This window comes from Tetrao urogallus (genome assembly GCF_951394365.1).
Source record: "Tetrao urogallus genome assembly, chromosome: 4".
In the NCBI taxonomy this organism is placed as follows: Eukaryota; Metazoa; Chordata; class Aves; order Galliformes; family Phasianidae; genus Tetrao; species Tetrao urogallus.
In genome coordinates, this window is record NC_136817.1 from 66,097,952 (window position 1) to 66,113,688 (window position 15,737).

A 15,737-nucleotide genomic window follows, 5' to 3' on the forward strand; every position below is an offset into this window, starting at 1 on the left:
GTCATTCATCCTAATGCAGAACCTGGGCAATCAGTTCAGGAACTGTGTAAGATCCTGCCAGTCACTAATTTTTCTAGTTCTCAGCAAACTCAGTCAGTACCTGTTTGGCAAACGGATCCTTTTGATAGCATAGTTGCAGTCATCCACTTTATTTTTGGCTTCAAAAACGACTCCAAAACCTCCACGGCCCAGACACTGAATTGGTTCAAAATCTGTCAGATATCTGGGAGGAGAGGGATGTGAATAAGGGACAGAAGAATGGATGGAGAAAAATATGTTAGCAAGAATAGACATAAATGAAGGCTGTTTTTTTTTGTTTTTTTTTTTTTTGTCAGGGGAAGGGGTTTAAGTGTTAAATAATTCTGTACAGGCAAAATGTGCTGAATGACTTCAAGCATTTCTCCTCTTCCTCCTCTGCTCACCCACCCACTGAGGCAATCAGATGGTTACCTACTTAGGAAACCGACAGGTGCTGATTATGCATTTATTCAGCGTCTATCACATCCTCAGCAAGACTCCTCACACGTGCATCTGAGTGCATCTGACAAACTGAAGAAGCCTTGCAGAGTGCCAGGTTTTATGACTACAGGATCACAGACCACAGATATTTCAGTTAAACTCCCATGCCCAATTCAGGTGGTGATGGATGAGCATTTTCCAAATCATGACGTGCTTTTAACCCCACCACAAATAAGTATTTCTGCTACTACCCTGAGCACATCTTCTGAATTATCACTTCTTAAATCTCACTATCTTTCTTCTTCTTCTTCATTTTAAATAGTCCATCTCCTATTTTTGGCAAATTAGGAATGGTCACATTTTCTCCTATTACTGACATGCCCCTATAGACCCATTTTAAACTACCCTTTCCTAATAAGCAACAAAGGTTTCTTCCATATGTACTCTGCTTGTTCTGTAGCATACATCAAACATTTTTCCATGTGCCAATTCCCATGTTCTAATCCAGAAGCACAGAAACAGACAGAATGAGAACATTAAGAATCAATCCTTCATTTCACCTATCAGCAGAAAGTATTTGAGCAACATTCCCAAGCAGAGGTCCTGTGCTGGCTCTGAGGGACTCTTAGACTAATCACAACAGCAATCTCCAATTGATAATGGGGCAACAGGGTTCTTTTTCACTGTTCTGTGGAGTAGGGGAACTACAGGTAGGTAAGAACTAATGACCATCAACTCTTTTTTGCAGACAGCATTAGTTTTCACACCGACTAAAAACTCTGCATGAGCAGTACTGAACTGAATTCACCTTGATACGTATCCAGAGCTCTTGACATCACTCCAGCTGGTGTCCTTAACATCTCCACATGCAGGCTCATATTTGCTATCAGTCTGACACTGCGTTTCAGATTCCTTCCGCAGCTAACATGGTGACCAAAACAAGAACAAAAACAAAAATTCAAGTCCTAAGTACTTGAGATCAGTTTGTACCTGTAGATAAGGCATTCCATTATTTCAGTGTAAGCATCTCCAAAGTAATCAGATATGGTTGAAGCAATGCTAGCTGAAGCAGATAAGCAAATTGTGCGTGGCAGCTGACAGCCTTCACAGATAGATTAAATAATGCATTTAGGCTACGTTATCTCATAAATTATTAACACCACACAGAGCAGAATCAAAACCAAAAGAAAAAGGCTAGAATAAGACCTTCTGTATTTGGGATTGAGGGGAAAAAAAATAAAATACTCACTCTGTTGTAGGGATGGGGATGGAAAAGTTTGCGTACAATAAAGGTCGTGGCCACGATGCAAAATAGAATGGTGCCAACGATTTCTTTCCACCAGTGAAGCAGAAGAACAGGATCTTTTTTGCGAATGTTTTTGTAATTCATGTCATCAAAAAATCTAACAGTGATCTGGGTGCTACGTTTACTTCTCTCCCTTTTGTAGTAGGGTAAGTAATATCCATTATCTGCATATAGAAGACACAAAAAGGGCACAGATTTGTTTGTTACACAACTACAAAGCCAATGTTTCTCATAAATAAGTCTTCTCAATAGACACTGGGTGTTGTGAGCACACTTTGTTTTTGTTGTGTAACACTTCAAAATTCAGAAGGTCAACCTACCGTATGGGTACTGCAGGACTGAAAGTGCTCCATTGCTGTATTCTTCATGAGAGTACTTGTCATTGCTGAGACACTTATCAAATTCATCCGACCCCACCAACACTGGAGTCCTGGAAGGAGAATCTAAGCAAAGAAGAGACAACTTTCTGAGATGGATGATTATTAACAAGATTCTGCCCTTGGATGACTTTCATGAGAACTCCAATTGCATTACCTTAGAAAACATGAGGTTGCCAGATCAGGCCGTAAGGACCAAAATTAATGCAAGGAAACACAAAGGAGGTAGAAATCAAGAGAGGTAACCACCGCTGAATACGACTTTCCAGCCTAAATGCTACTTTCCAGCCTACATACTATTTTGGACAAGTCAACTAACTTCATATTCACATCATGCAAAAAAAATTCTTCTTCTGGTGAAACAACTGTTTTAGAAGACCAACACTGCATCACTTTAGAAGACCCCATCAAATCCACAGAGTCACTTACAATTCAAATACCTCATTAAAAAAAAAAAAGAATTAATAGAGCACAGATGTTCCCAACTGTAAACTCATTCAGGAACTAGTAGACTAGCTTGAAAACTATCAGAAAGATGCTCTTAGGTCTAAGACAATAAATGAGACTCTGAGTTGTTACTTACGGATTAAGGGTTTCCATTTAATTTTGGGGAGGGGAATAATTGCATTATCATTCCTGGATTCCAGAGCCTTTGGGCTGGTTGGGAATTTTTCAGAAATTCTGACTGATGACTGCAGATACAGCTGGCCCCTGTACATACCTGAGAAACAAAACCAATAATAATATAATAAACAATAATTCAGACTTGGTTTCCTTCATTCTCAGACTCAAATCATCCAGTTAAGATGTATGGTTTAGAATACTTTTAAAAGCATTTCTCTATATTCTGAGAATCTGAGATATTGACTGATTGAATTCAAATAGAACACATTCCCTTTGCTCTAGAAAAGCATGAGATCAGAACACCTTCAAAAAATTGCCACCAGTTCTGAAGAGTTACCAAGCATCTTGGGCTTAGCCTAAGTAAGATTTCCTTCAAACTTCCCACCCTTGTTAATGCTGGTGAACACTACTCTTCAACACTGCTAACAGGAAGGCTGAAAATATCTGTGTAACCATTAATAAGAAAGGCTTCAAGAAAGTGGCTAAGGGAAAAAAAAAAAAGTCCTTGAAAACCAAAGCACATCTTCCATACAGAGACAGACAGATCGCTGAGAAGAAGGGCCTGGAGCCACTATTTCAAACTGTCACAAATCACGTCAAATTAATTCTAATAGCTGGATAAAAACCTCAATCACATATGAGCTTAACTGAAATATCTTCACGGTAAGTTACTGCAGTCAGTGCAGAGGAAAAAAAATAATGTGAAACGTTAGAGGACTAGAGGGAGATATTTCTTACAGCTTTCTGAGCAATAAGACTGCATTGTTAACTATAAACCTATCTCTAAAAGTTTCAAGATTTGCAATCATGTGCAAAGCACCTATAAAGCAGTAAATAGAATAGAGTACAACGTTTTAAAACCTATTTTTCTTGGTCAAAACACAATATCATTTATTTACCACTTTAGGCCAAATAGTCATAGAAATTAATTCTACCAGTATGGAAAGATCTGCTTCACTAAAAGCTCACAGAAAACGACGATGTTTACAACAGCTGGTGCCTCACCCAAATAGACACTGGATTCCGTGGCCCCTCTGGCAGCTTCCACAAGATCCTCCTCATCTTCTAACACTTCATTGCTTGTGGTGTAACTTGTGTCATCAAACAGACTTATTGGAATTACCTTGCCATCCTTAACCAGCCATGCAGAAGCAATTGGAGTGCAAAACTGAAGAAGACAGAGATAACAAGGAAATTAATGTCATATTAATTAGATGTTATGTAAGAGATCAAGTGCTTAAATACCTCAGTTTGGTTTCTGTAACAGATGTAGCAGCTCAAAAACACAACATCAGTAAAATAAGTTCCAAAAAGGTGGGTTTTTTTGCTTTTTTTTTGTTTTTTAAACACAGAGACAGCATCTAAAACCCAGGATGAAAGACATCAACAATGAAGCTGCATATCTTCTACAACTGTAACATTTATTATTCTGTTTCTTCCCACACCTGGTATTCCCATTCGAGATGTCCTCCTCGTCTGTTAAAAGCCATAACCTTCCAGTCAGCCACTGAGACTTTTATCACTGTATCTTTCATCATTGCCTCCTGCTCATCCACATCTGAAATTATTTTTGTTTCTTCTTTGTTCACATGCAATTTAAAATTGCTCTCAATGTATCCTGCTCTATTTTCTATGTCTGGGACATAATGCAGCTCAAAGTGACCAACACTGAAATTCCACCTAAAAGAAAAAGAGAGAAAAAAAATATCTGTAAAAGTTAGTTATATATTCTAAGCAAGTACCATATCCTCAATTCAAAGATTCTTAAACTGAATTACCTGTATTTGGCCCAGTAAGTCACAGTAACACAGCTGTACCAGGAGAGGGAGTGCTAATCCTATAACTGTATCCAGAATACAAACCAAACGAGAAAGAAATCTTGTTGTCTAGCATGACATCCAAGGTTAGAAGACAGCTGATGAAGTAGCGCCAATGACATTAAAGGTATAGTATATGGAGAGGGCAATTAAAAATCATCAAATAATAACAAAGCTAGGTCTGTTTAGGGAAAAACATGTTACACAGTTGATAAAAGCTTAAAGCATTTAGGAAGCAGCATTCTACAGAAGACATAATTCACTAACAAAGGATATTTTATTTTAAATGTAAGGCTTTCAAGCAAGAGAAGGGATGGTGCTTTCTTTTTTGATTGTTTCTTTTAATCCCACACAGAAACCGTAACACAGGATCTCTTTGATGGGTAATTCAACAAAGCCAGGACAGCTCATGTTACAGGTTAACATACTCTGAAACAAATATGGCTGTATAAGGAACATAGAGCTCTCTTGCACAGCCTAAAACTCTTCAACTTCTGTAAACAACAAACTGGGACAAAACCAAAATTACTCTCAGAAAAATAAAGAGCTCTTATTTCCACCACACAGAGCTGTAATTATGCTATAGACAAATACAGAGGGGAAAGAATGGAAAGCTGGTATCTGAAAGAGCAAAAAGAAGGAAAACACTCCTTTAACAATATCTTTGGGTACCCAGAGCACTTCTATTTCTGGCTACAACAACTAAAGAATTCATGTACCAAAGGTACCACGCTATTTTTTTAAAGGGCGTGCAAACAACAAACGTGCTTTCATGACATACCTCTCCCTGGCAGTATCAGTCTCTAAGAATCAAGATTTTCTCTTAAGACTTCTCATCTGCTAATCTAGTCAAGTTCTGATTAGCTTCTTTCTGACAGACTGCAGACACACTATGTGTCAAATCCTGCCGCAAACAGAAGAGGGAGGAGGTGAACAGAGAATGACTAGCTCTCCATTGAACTGGTGGGCAGTTACTGTATCTTTGTATAGCAGCCAGCCTTGTAAACTTGTATTTAAGCACGGTGTTAGCTCGTTGTTTTTTTTCAGTTGTTGTTGGGCTGGGTTTTATTGCTTGTTTTGGGTGCGTGCGTTTTTTTTTTTTTTTTTTTTAATTAGAAATCTCAGTGTGCTGGAAACTTCAAAATGAGAGCATGAGGGAAGTCACAGACCAAAGCAATTTTTACAGCTTGTGAAGAAAAGAACACCTAAATCATGAAACAAAAGGAGACGTAAGAATGAGGCTTTTTGAAATGTCTTCAGTCTTAAAGTGTTCATTTCTTGCCAATTTAAAATGAAAGCTAAAACATCAAGTATAAAAAAACTGACAGTTACAATTAGTAGGCCAGATTGGATGGGGCCCTGGGCAGCCTGGACTGGTACTGAATGTACAGGTTGGTGGCCCTGCATGTGGCAGAGGGGTTGGAGATTCATGATCCTTGAGATCCCTTCCAACCCTGGCCATTCTGTGATTCTCTGATTCTGTAAAGAACTTAAGAAGAGAATCAAAAAATCACAGAAGGCTTTCAGGCTATCTCCTGCTATACCAAATGATCAGTTGAAACAAACAATAGAGACATTTATCTTGTGCAGTAATGACACACTTTTGAGATATACAGGGACAAGGAAAGTCACTGTCATTTGACTTAAGAGAAGTAAGTATGGACGAGTATTTTTTCTAATGGTCTAAAACTGAAATTACAGATTTTCTTTTTTTTAGAAACATGGAAGACCAGAAGAGATAGGTGCTAAATAACAAGCCTGTGACATTCCTTCGGAACAAACTCCCTCATTCCTTTTCTACTGAGAGCAAGAAGGTCAAATTCTTCAAGTGTTACAAATTAAAACCTGTGTAATTATAATACTCACTTCTCATTACCACTGCGTGGTCCAACAGCACGGACTGTTTTTTGAGTCCGCCGTAACAGCAGTGTGTCCTCCTGCTCTGCCTCATCGTCATCCCAGCGGCGACAGCCCACAGCCGAGCAGATGTACTTCACCTAAGACACAAGACAAGAGACTCACAGCTTGGAAATGTGAACAGCTTCAAGAGCGAAAAAAAGAGCATCCAACACGAATGTTCAAAATAATTGTTACAGTGCATTTTCGGCTCACAGGGGATATAGAGCTCCTTCCAGTATTTGAAGGGAGCATATAAACAGGAGAGGGTACTGAAAACTTAGTTGTGGCTTAATTTTTTATTGGACATACTGATTTACTTGGTTTATTATTACTGATTTTGTTTGATTTTAAAGGATGAAGAAAGGTTGAGGGAACTGGGCTTGTTTAGCTTGGAAAAGAGCTCTGGGGAGACCTCACTGTGTCCTTCCAGTACTTTAAGGGAGCTTATGAACAGGAGGGAGAACAGCTGTTTACGAGGATGGATAGTGATAGGACAAGAGGGAATGGTTTTAAACTGAGGCAGGGGAAGTTTAGGTCAGATATTAGGAGGAAGTTTTTCACACAGAGGCTGGTGATGCACTGGAACAGGTTGCCCAAGGAGGCTGTGGATGCCCCATCCCTGGAGGCATTCAAGGCCAGGCTGGATGTGGCTCTGGGCAGCCTGGTCTGCTGGTTGGTGACCCTGCACATAGCAGGGGGTTGGAACTAGATGAGCATTGTGGTCCTTTTCAACCCAGGCCATTCTGTGATTCTATCATTCTATGATTTTAGATGTTCAACTTGATGGGTGTCAAAAAGCATGCTTTAAGAGAATTGCTTTTGCAAAAAGTTCTAGGAATCCTACAGCCTGGAACATCTTTGACTTATTGACTCTTTGCATAGTTTTCTATTCTAACAGAAAGAAATTGTAGTTCCTCTTTTTCCTATGATATCTATTGACAGAAAGATAATTTCTAGAAGTACGTTCACAGTATAATTCTGTTTTCGTGCCGTATCTGCCTCAGCATAACTCTATTAACTTCAAATTAAGTACTATTGATCTATATAAAATACTGCAGAGCCATCCCACTTGGTCTTTTCAGCTATTAAAATGGGGTGGGGACCTCAAATTAATGCTGTCACACAGACTTTGCAACAGTCCAATTCTCAAACAGTATTTGGAATACATACAGCCATTTGTGTTTTGAAAGTAAGTTGGACACACTTTCAGGAAGCATGAATTGACATTACAGTGCCAAGGACAACACACAGAATGGCCAGGGTTGGAAGGAACCTCAAGGATCATGAAGCTCCAACTCTCCCACCACATGCAGGGCCACCAACCTCCCCATTTAAAACCAGACCAGGCTGCCCTGGGCCCCATCCAACCTGGCCTTGAACACCTCCAGGGATGGGGCACCAACAACCTCTCTGGGCAGCCTGTTCCACACTGCCAAAATTCTTAACATGGAAGAGTAAAGCACTATTTCCTGCGTGCAGCACCTTTGGTACTGCAAGTCTGGGCCTGAATCACAGCAGGAACTGAAATTACCACTTCCTTAACAGTTGGTACAAGTGCCCTTTGCCATCAATGAGAAAATCTAAATGGTTTCATAAACTACTGCTTTGGACCTTTATCATGAGTGATCGTTACAGAAACTGCAACAGCATTCTACACGAAAACACCTGGTTAAAATGGAAAAAACTGTTATGGCTTGGTTTTGTTTTGAAAACCAAATATTATCATTTTCTTTTTACATGTTCTAAAAACAACATTTCTGATTTTAGCAAATATCTGCTATTCACTACACAAAACATCTGCGACCACTTAAATAATGCAGGACGTGGAAAGGGGAGGATAAGAAAGTCAAAGTCTAGGACTCAAAAGAATGCAATCAATTCCTGTGTTTTAATCCTTTTTTCCTTCCATTTTTAAAAACATACACCACTTAACCAAAAGACTTCAGAAAAAAAAAGCACTTTCTGAACCAGTCAGATAAAAAGTAGTTTTCAACTTAATTTCTGCATGAGTTTAAAATTTAAGAACTCCTAAGGTAGAGTAAACTTACTGGCAACAAGAACAAACCTCAGACGTTCATGTACCTTGAATGCTTTTCTTGTTTTCAATCAGATACTCTTTGCTAGTTGAGAAAAAAATTAAAATCTTGAATTGTGAAAAATGCATCATCTAAAACTTTATTTGATGTTCAGTAAGCTGAACTGTGAAGGCTGTTCCAGGCAGAGCCACATAATAAAGCTGAACTCATCTTCCAATTCTGCAGAAAGGGGTCATTTCTTCCCCTTGCTCTGAATTTGCTAACTCAGCACAAAAGTAATCCAATAGAAGCAAAGAGTTTTCCTCTTAGGTTAGCAAATTGATTCTGCTTAGCAAATGGCAAGTGACACAGGCAGCACAAGGGAGAGAGCAAAAGCTCACACAAGAAAACACTGCAGCGATGCTCTCAGCAGTGTCATCTAACCACAGCTGTTAAGTCTTACTTCAGCCTGCTTCATTTGTTTCCCAAGAAATTTGTACTCTGCTCCTTGGTGCTGTGCAATCATACACCAGAACTGTAGTGCAGCTTAAATCATAAGAGCAATCTACTTGCAAGATAGTACTAGAAACAGAAGATACACAAATCTGAGACACACAAGACAACTTTTGAAGCTCTTACCTTCCCTGAGTAGGAGCTCAGCCCATAGCTTGTTAAAGACTTCCCCCCAACTAAGACAACATCCTCGCCCAGTTTGTAGGATGACTCAAGAAGAGATTCAACTGTGAAAGGAACTGCTTCCATGCTCTCTCGGTCCCGATCCCACTGGAAAAGATCTCCATCCAAGGAAGGAATTATCATCTTATTTCCAAATACCTAAAACAAGCCAACAGAACATAAGTTACGACTTCTAGCAAAACATACAGAGATGCAAAATGAAGCATAGTGTGAGCAAGTATAGTGATTTACACTGCAGCACCTTATTTTATGGTTTTGTATCCCAGAATCTTATTTTTCAAAATTACAAAGAACACTTTCAGGCATCATGTTAAAAAACAATTCAGTTCTAACACTTCCTCCATTTTAAGCATTCAAAGCACAATCAGTTGATTTCTATAATCCAAACAGAGAAATAAGGGTAGATAGAAGTAGTCTTGAAGAGACTGAACAGTGGCTGAAAACTAAGCACATTATTGTGATTGTTTCAAGACAGTGGCATTCTAGGTAAAGCTCTAAATTTCTACACCTTCCCCAGAGTGAATTTAGTAGTAAATACAGAACTGAGCATTCCCTCCAGATCAGACAACTAAATTCTGTTCTAAAAGAAAAGCTCAGGCTGTATGTGTGCTCTTTTGCAAGTGATGACTACACCAGAAAAGCCACCCTCCTTTAAAGCAGACAGAGCAACTACCATTGACAGACCTTACACTGCATTTGTGGCTTTTCAAACAGTAAAATCCAACTTCTCCCCAGATGCCTTATGCTTACACACAGATCCCTTCAAATTCTGATTTTTCTTAAAACACACAATAGGTCAAACATTCTTCACTGGGATACAGTTTCATCCATTACACAGATATTCAAGGAGATCCTCATTCGGAAGCATGAGTCATTGCCAATGAGTACTAAGGGACTTATTAAGAAACTCATTATCAGCATGATAGACCATAACTAATACTGTGGAGCCACGGTGGCTGCGCCCATCAAGGAGAGAAACCGTAATCCCTCTAATCTTAGCTTTTGAGGATATGGATTAACATGGAAGATTTTAAGGCTTTTGCAGACCTTCTGTCCATTTGGGCAGTACGCTACAACATAATTACATTATATTCAGACTCCTTACACATTCTACAGACTACTTCTGGTACATGTATATTAGTTACTTCAAAGGAAACACGCACACATGATCCAGGAGTTTTCTGCTTGGATTTAATTTAAGTTCTGATGTTACATCTTCGATTGAAATGCTCTCTAACATGAAACTTCTTATTTTAACTGGGTTGCACAAGAGCATACAGCACAAGCACAAGTTGAGATTCACATAAAGAGGAAGGAAAAGAAAGATCTTGTCAATGTGCACGTGTCATGACTGACCTCTTTTCTTGCAGTGCTTGGATATACCTCATTCAGAGAAGAAGTTTAGGGCAATTACCTGATAATGCTGGTGACTGCCCCTAAGATCCCTAAGGGATCTAAGACCAAAGCTTCCTGGCTTTGAAAAGCTGCATGATGACTGACAATTAAAAATTCTTCTCAGGAATATAACATGTAATTGAAGAGATGATAAAAATAACCGCATGAATAGCAGTGATCTTTTTTCTTTTTTAAACAAAGTAAAATGAAGTATGTGTATTTTCCTCCTGGATATTTACATTATAACTAAAAAAGGCCAAAGCATACCAGAGGAGACACTGTGAGAGCTGTGATCCACAAAACATGCTGCAGAATGGTTTTCCAAGGAGGGGAAGAGGACACGTACACATATACATGACTGGATACGTGCACAGAAATAAAACAATAAAAAGCAAACATTTGTGCAGGGGGTCATTCGCAGAAATCACATGATTAGTATGAAAATAAAGCAAACAAAAGGTTTATATAAACATTCATATGCAAGAGAAGCCTTGTGATCTTTAGAAACAAAGACATGCAGATCATGGAAAACACTTTTTAATAACAAAAGAAGCCTGTGCCAAACTTATAGCCTTAACCAAGCTTGAGTACTTTGTTACAATATTCAGCACAGAAAAGTAGCATCAAAAAATGTTTTTGTAATATAGTCCTTCAGAAACACATAATAACGATCAAAATTTTTAGCTTGAGCAGTACTGCATTAATAAATTATCCATAAGGCTTCCTCCCACACCCAGTTCAGTTACCTGCACGTAATTTGGAGAGCTGTGCTTTATCTCCAGCAATACAGATATCCCATATGAAAGAAAAAAGAGCAAACAACAGACATTGGTCTTTTCACAGGCAACTTTCCAACCAACCAAAAGCTAAAGCAGCTCCTATAGCATTGTGTTTCAGCACACAGAGTCCCATTCAGGCAAACCCTGTTATGCCACCGAGGTGTCACAGCTCTGTCTGTGAGCCACATACATGTGAGCAGTCCCACTCTGTCTTCTGGATCAGCAGCACTGTGCTACTACTACAGTTTCCTGCAGAACAGCTACACGCACCCTCATCTCTCAAGATGTGCCAGCAAGGACCTGAGGCTGACTTCAAGCTGGAGCCAGAAGAAATTCAGCCAGGCCACCAGCCAGCTAAATTCATATAGCCTGGCCAAGCTGCACACATGCTGCTGGCAGCCAGACAGCTACTTGTGGGTTCAGACTTCCAGATATGCTCCCTGGAAGTCACAACAGCAGGGGCTGTGTGGCTTGGTATACTCAGAGCACCTTGCCATCACTTTGCAAAGTGAGGTATCTTTTCTGAGAAAGGGAGGCTCTCAATTAACTCTGTGAGCCCTGGGCACAATGTGACACATGGCACTCTGGGCATTTCTCTCATTTTGAAGCTCTCTCTCCAAGGCCTCAGCAGTAATTTTGGGAAAATTTTCCTCGAATTGGCAAAAATGTTGGCCATTTCTGGGAACAACACACCCAAACCCCCAGTACAGAATAAGCTCGCTTAGCAGCACTTGTTTGTATGCTCCCAATATATGAGTCAAATCAGGTCATGCCTTGTATGCCTTCAGAAATTTTCCAATGGTAGCTGCTCATCTGTTACAGCCTTGGTCCTCTGCAGCCACAGACAACAGATGAGACTGCTCTGGTTAGCTCTGCTGATCACCTGCCCATGCTCCCAACCTTGGGAATGTGCCCATGGGAGCAGAGTGTCCTGTGTGACATTGGAAATAAAGGCTGAGAAAAGGCACAGCTGCTGCTGGTGAACACATCAGAGCAGCAAGTACAGGCAGCAGAAAGAGTCACAGCGCTGAAGGACAAAGAGAGGAGGAACGGATGGGGTTAAAGTGACCATGGATAAGTGTAAATAGATATTCTGGTTAACATCCATCACAAACAAGGTATTTCATAGAAAGCTCCAACTGGATTAACAGAAGCAAAAAACAACTTCACCTTCTAAGATGAATCTTTCTATTAATGGGAACGTGTGACATGGCAGAAGTGGGGATTGTATCTGATTACACAAAGCTCCTTTATCACTAAAACAGCTTTATTCAAGTAAGGGAACTGGTATGCAAACATGTATACTTGCAGGTGCAGATATATCCATATAACAGAAGGGCATCTGTGGGCACACAAATGTGGTTCTACATGCAGAGGCTTCAGGAGCACGGAAACAGTATCAATTCCTCAGAGTTGTACAGCTCTAGTAAATCAGAATCAGCAAAGGGACTTTCCTTGAAAGTATAGCAGCTAGCATCGGCATGCAGCTCAGGTAAAGGAATGACATCACCCTGTATCTCAAAAGCATTACCTCATCTCCTAATCCAAAGAGTGAGTCACCCAGGCAGTCAGCTGCAAATCTCTTGGCACAGAAAATGTAGGTTACCACGATGCACTTACACATTCCTCTGATCTGTCAATGTAAATAGCTATTTGTTCAGCTTCACTGGTCAGCAATATGGCACATAATTGTTAAGTAGCTTGTCTTTCAGAAGTAACACTTTAAAACAAACAAAAAACAAAAAACAAACAAACAAAAAAACCCAACACATTAACTATGGAGCCCTAAACAGACGCTGCTCTTTTTGCTCATTAAGAGTTTGAAGCTGAAGTTGTCCATTGGCTCGGCGCAGGGTGCTGCAGGCCTATCAGCAACGCGGGCTGCTCAATCTCCAGGCCGACGGGTGAGGTAATGCAGTTTCTAAAAAGCCTTCACAAAAAGCAAAAAGGCATAACGATCCGAAATGGCATACGCTACCAGGGAATTTGCTGTCTAGACTTTTTACTGGAAAGGAGGGCGCTGCATGAGAGCTCCCATGCCAGGTTGAACCGGCGCAGGGAGAAAGCTGCTGATTTATTGTAAGGAAGAAAAAAAAAAAGGTCATGTAAACACAGATCAAAAAGCTTCCACGAGCTGTTTAACAGCAAGCGTAACATTCATTTCCATACCTAGCCATCCTTACCATATAAAATGCAGACATCTGAAAAAAACGTGATGCCAAAACAGTCAATACTGCTATCAGACGTGCTAGACTTCCCAGCAGCTCCAAGGGAATAACTCATCAGAGGTAAAATACCTTCCTTAGAATAAGAAGCAGAATGCATTTGTTTTTCCAACACTTCAGCTTGTGGATTTCAAACCTTACTCTGATCATAAACTACCACTGCTGTAAGAGCTTCAGTACAGTTACTAATTAACTAAGCTATATGACCTTAAATAAAGGTTCCAATTCTTTGTCTCTGTGATTGCATCTACAGTAAGATTACTGTAACAAACAAGATCAAAGCCAACATCAGGTGTGCTCTTAGAGGACTTCAGTGAGAACTGTGTCTTTTAAACTCCTTTAAAATTCATCCAGGGAACATATTAAGAGAGAATATTAGCATTTTCATTATAAAGGCTGGAAAGAAGCAGCTACTCCAATCAGGGAAAGAAAAAGCAATCGCTTCACATTCCATGTATAAAAAGAAACTGCAAGCATGTACAGTAAGGTTACCTCTATACTAAGCTTCTACAGTTTTTTAGGTCTCACGCAGGGCATGGCCTTACAATGCACCTAGCTCAGGTTTGTCTGGAACTGATTTATTAACCATCTTTTCAATACACATGCTAGGAGGTATCTGCACAGATACACTGGTTTATTTCTTTCTTCCAATAGGAAAGCTCATTTCTGCTCCTCAGCCTGGGTTTCAGGATGGCTGATGCACAATTTCCCTTCAGAGTCCCTGCTGGTTGCTGCAGCACAGGTTACACAAAGACAACAGCATTACTAACAGGCAAACTCTATTCAAACAGAAATACACTGTTGTGAAGGGACCAGCCAGAATAAGGACACACTTTTCTTCACACTTTCTTAGAAGAGTTACCTATTTCTGCATAGCAGCTGTTTGCAAAGTATGTACCTGCTCCTAACAGCATCCTATTTCTGTTAAATAGCATACACACTGAAAACATCTTCAAGACCAGTGCACTGAGAAAGGTTGCATCTGAGCTCTGATATATCAGTATTTGCTGCTGCAGTGTGGGGAGGCATCATAAGACCTTCCTGCTCTGAAGAAGGCAGCCTATGCCCAAGCAGCATATCAGAGTAGTTGAGGAAGTAGGTTTCATCTCAGTAAGATTGTGATACAGTGAAAAGGCACACCAGCTTTGCATAGGATTAGTGAGCATATGTGATTTTAAAACCTCAGGATGACTTTTATAACTGTGGTTCACCCAGAAACAGGAGTTCACAGGATTAATGAAATGTCCAAATCTGCTCCTCTGCTCCTGCCCATAGTAAGATCCATACGAAAGTAGTTTTAATACATTTTTTTCTTCTTTCTCCACCATGTCTTATACTCCACTACCTGATAGTGTCTGTTTCATCTTCCATTGGTTAGAAAAGATTGGACCAAGACATGGACTTAACTTTCAAGGTCCTGTGTTTCACATATGATTAGTGCAGAGTACAGCCACAGAGCAGAAGCAATGCTATAAGCCTGTGCCTAGATGAATAGTAGCAAAACTGTTTGGAAACTCCTTTTTTTTTCCCCCTCCTCTTTCCTCAAAGCAACATCTACAACATACTTCCAACAACTTCAACCTCAGCAAGTTTGCTGATGATACGAAGTTGGGAGGATTGGCTGACACGCCTGAAGGCTGTGCTGCCATTCAGCAAGACCTGGATAGGCTGGAGAGCTGGGCAGAAAAAAACCGGATGAGGTTTAACAAAAGCAAGTGTAGAGTCTTGCATCTGGGGAGGAATAATTCCATGCACCAGTACAGGTTGGGGGATGAGCTGCTGGAGGGGAGCTCTGCGGAAAGGGACCTGGGTGTCCTGGTGGACGACAGGTTGGCCATGAGCCAGCAGTGTGCCCTTGTAGCCAAAAAGGCCAATGGCTTACTGGGGTGCATTAAAAAGAGCGTGTCCAGCAGGTCGAGGGAGGTGATCCTCCCCCTCTACTCTGCCCTGGTGAGGCCTCATCTGGAGTACTGCGTCCAGTTCTGGGCTCCCCAGTACAAAAAAGACAAGGATCTCTTGGAAAGAGTCCAGCGCAGGGCCACGAAGATGGTGAAGGGCCTGGAGCATCTCTCCTATGAGGAAAGGCTGAGTGAACTGGGTCTGTTCAGCCTTGAGAAGAGAAGACTGAGAGGGGACCTGATCCAG

The 15,737-nt window shown here is 40.4% G+C and overlaps 1 protein-coding gene across 1 annotated transcript in view; it reads right to left on the minus strand.

The window, feature by feature from the left end:
• The window catches only part of EIF2AK3 (eukaryotic translation initiation factor 2 alpha kinase 3), a gene marked incomplete at both ends in the record, with an annotated part of 40,031 nt that overhangs the window by 9,551 nt on the left and 14,743 nt on the right, over positions 1-15,737 (minus strand). The window contains 9 exons of the mRNA XM_079534407.1: positions 101-223; positions 1,268-1,380; positions 1,709-1,929; positions 2,086-2,208; positions 2,726-2,863; positions 3,772-3,934; positions 4,212-4,446; positions 6,450-6,580; positions 9,137-9,331. Of these exons, the coding sequence (XP_079390533.1) occupies positions 101-223; positions 1,268-1,380; positions 1,709-1,929; positions 2,086-2,208; positions 2,726-2,863; positions 3,772-3,934; positions 4,212-4,446; positions 6,450-6,580; positions 9,137-9,331 (1,442 nt within the window). The remainder of the gene's footprint in view (positions 1-100; positions 224-1,267; positions 1,381-1,708; positions 1,930-2,085; positions 2,209-2,725; positions 2,864-3,771; positions 3,935-4,211; positions 4,447-6,449; positions 6,581-9,136; positions 9,332-15,737) is intronic.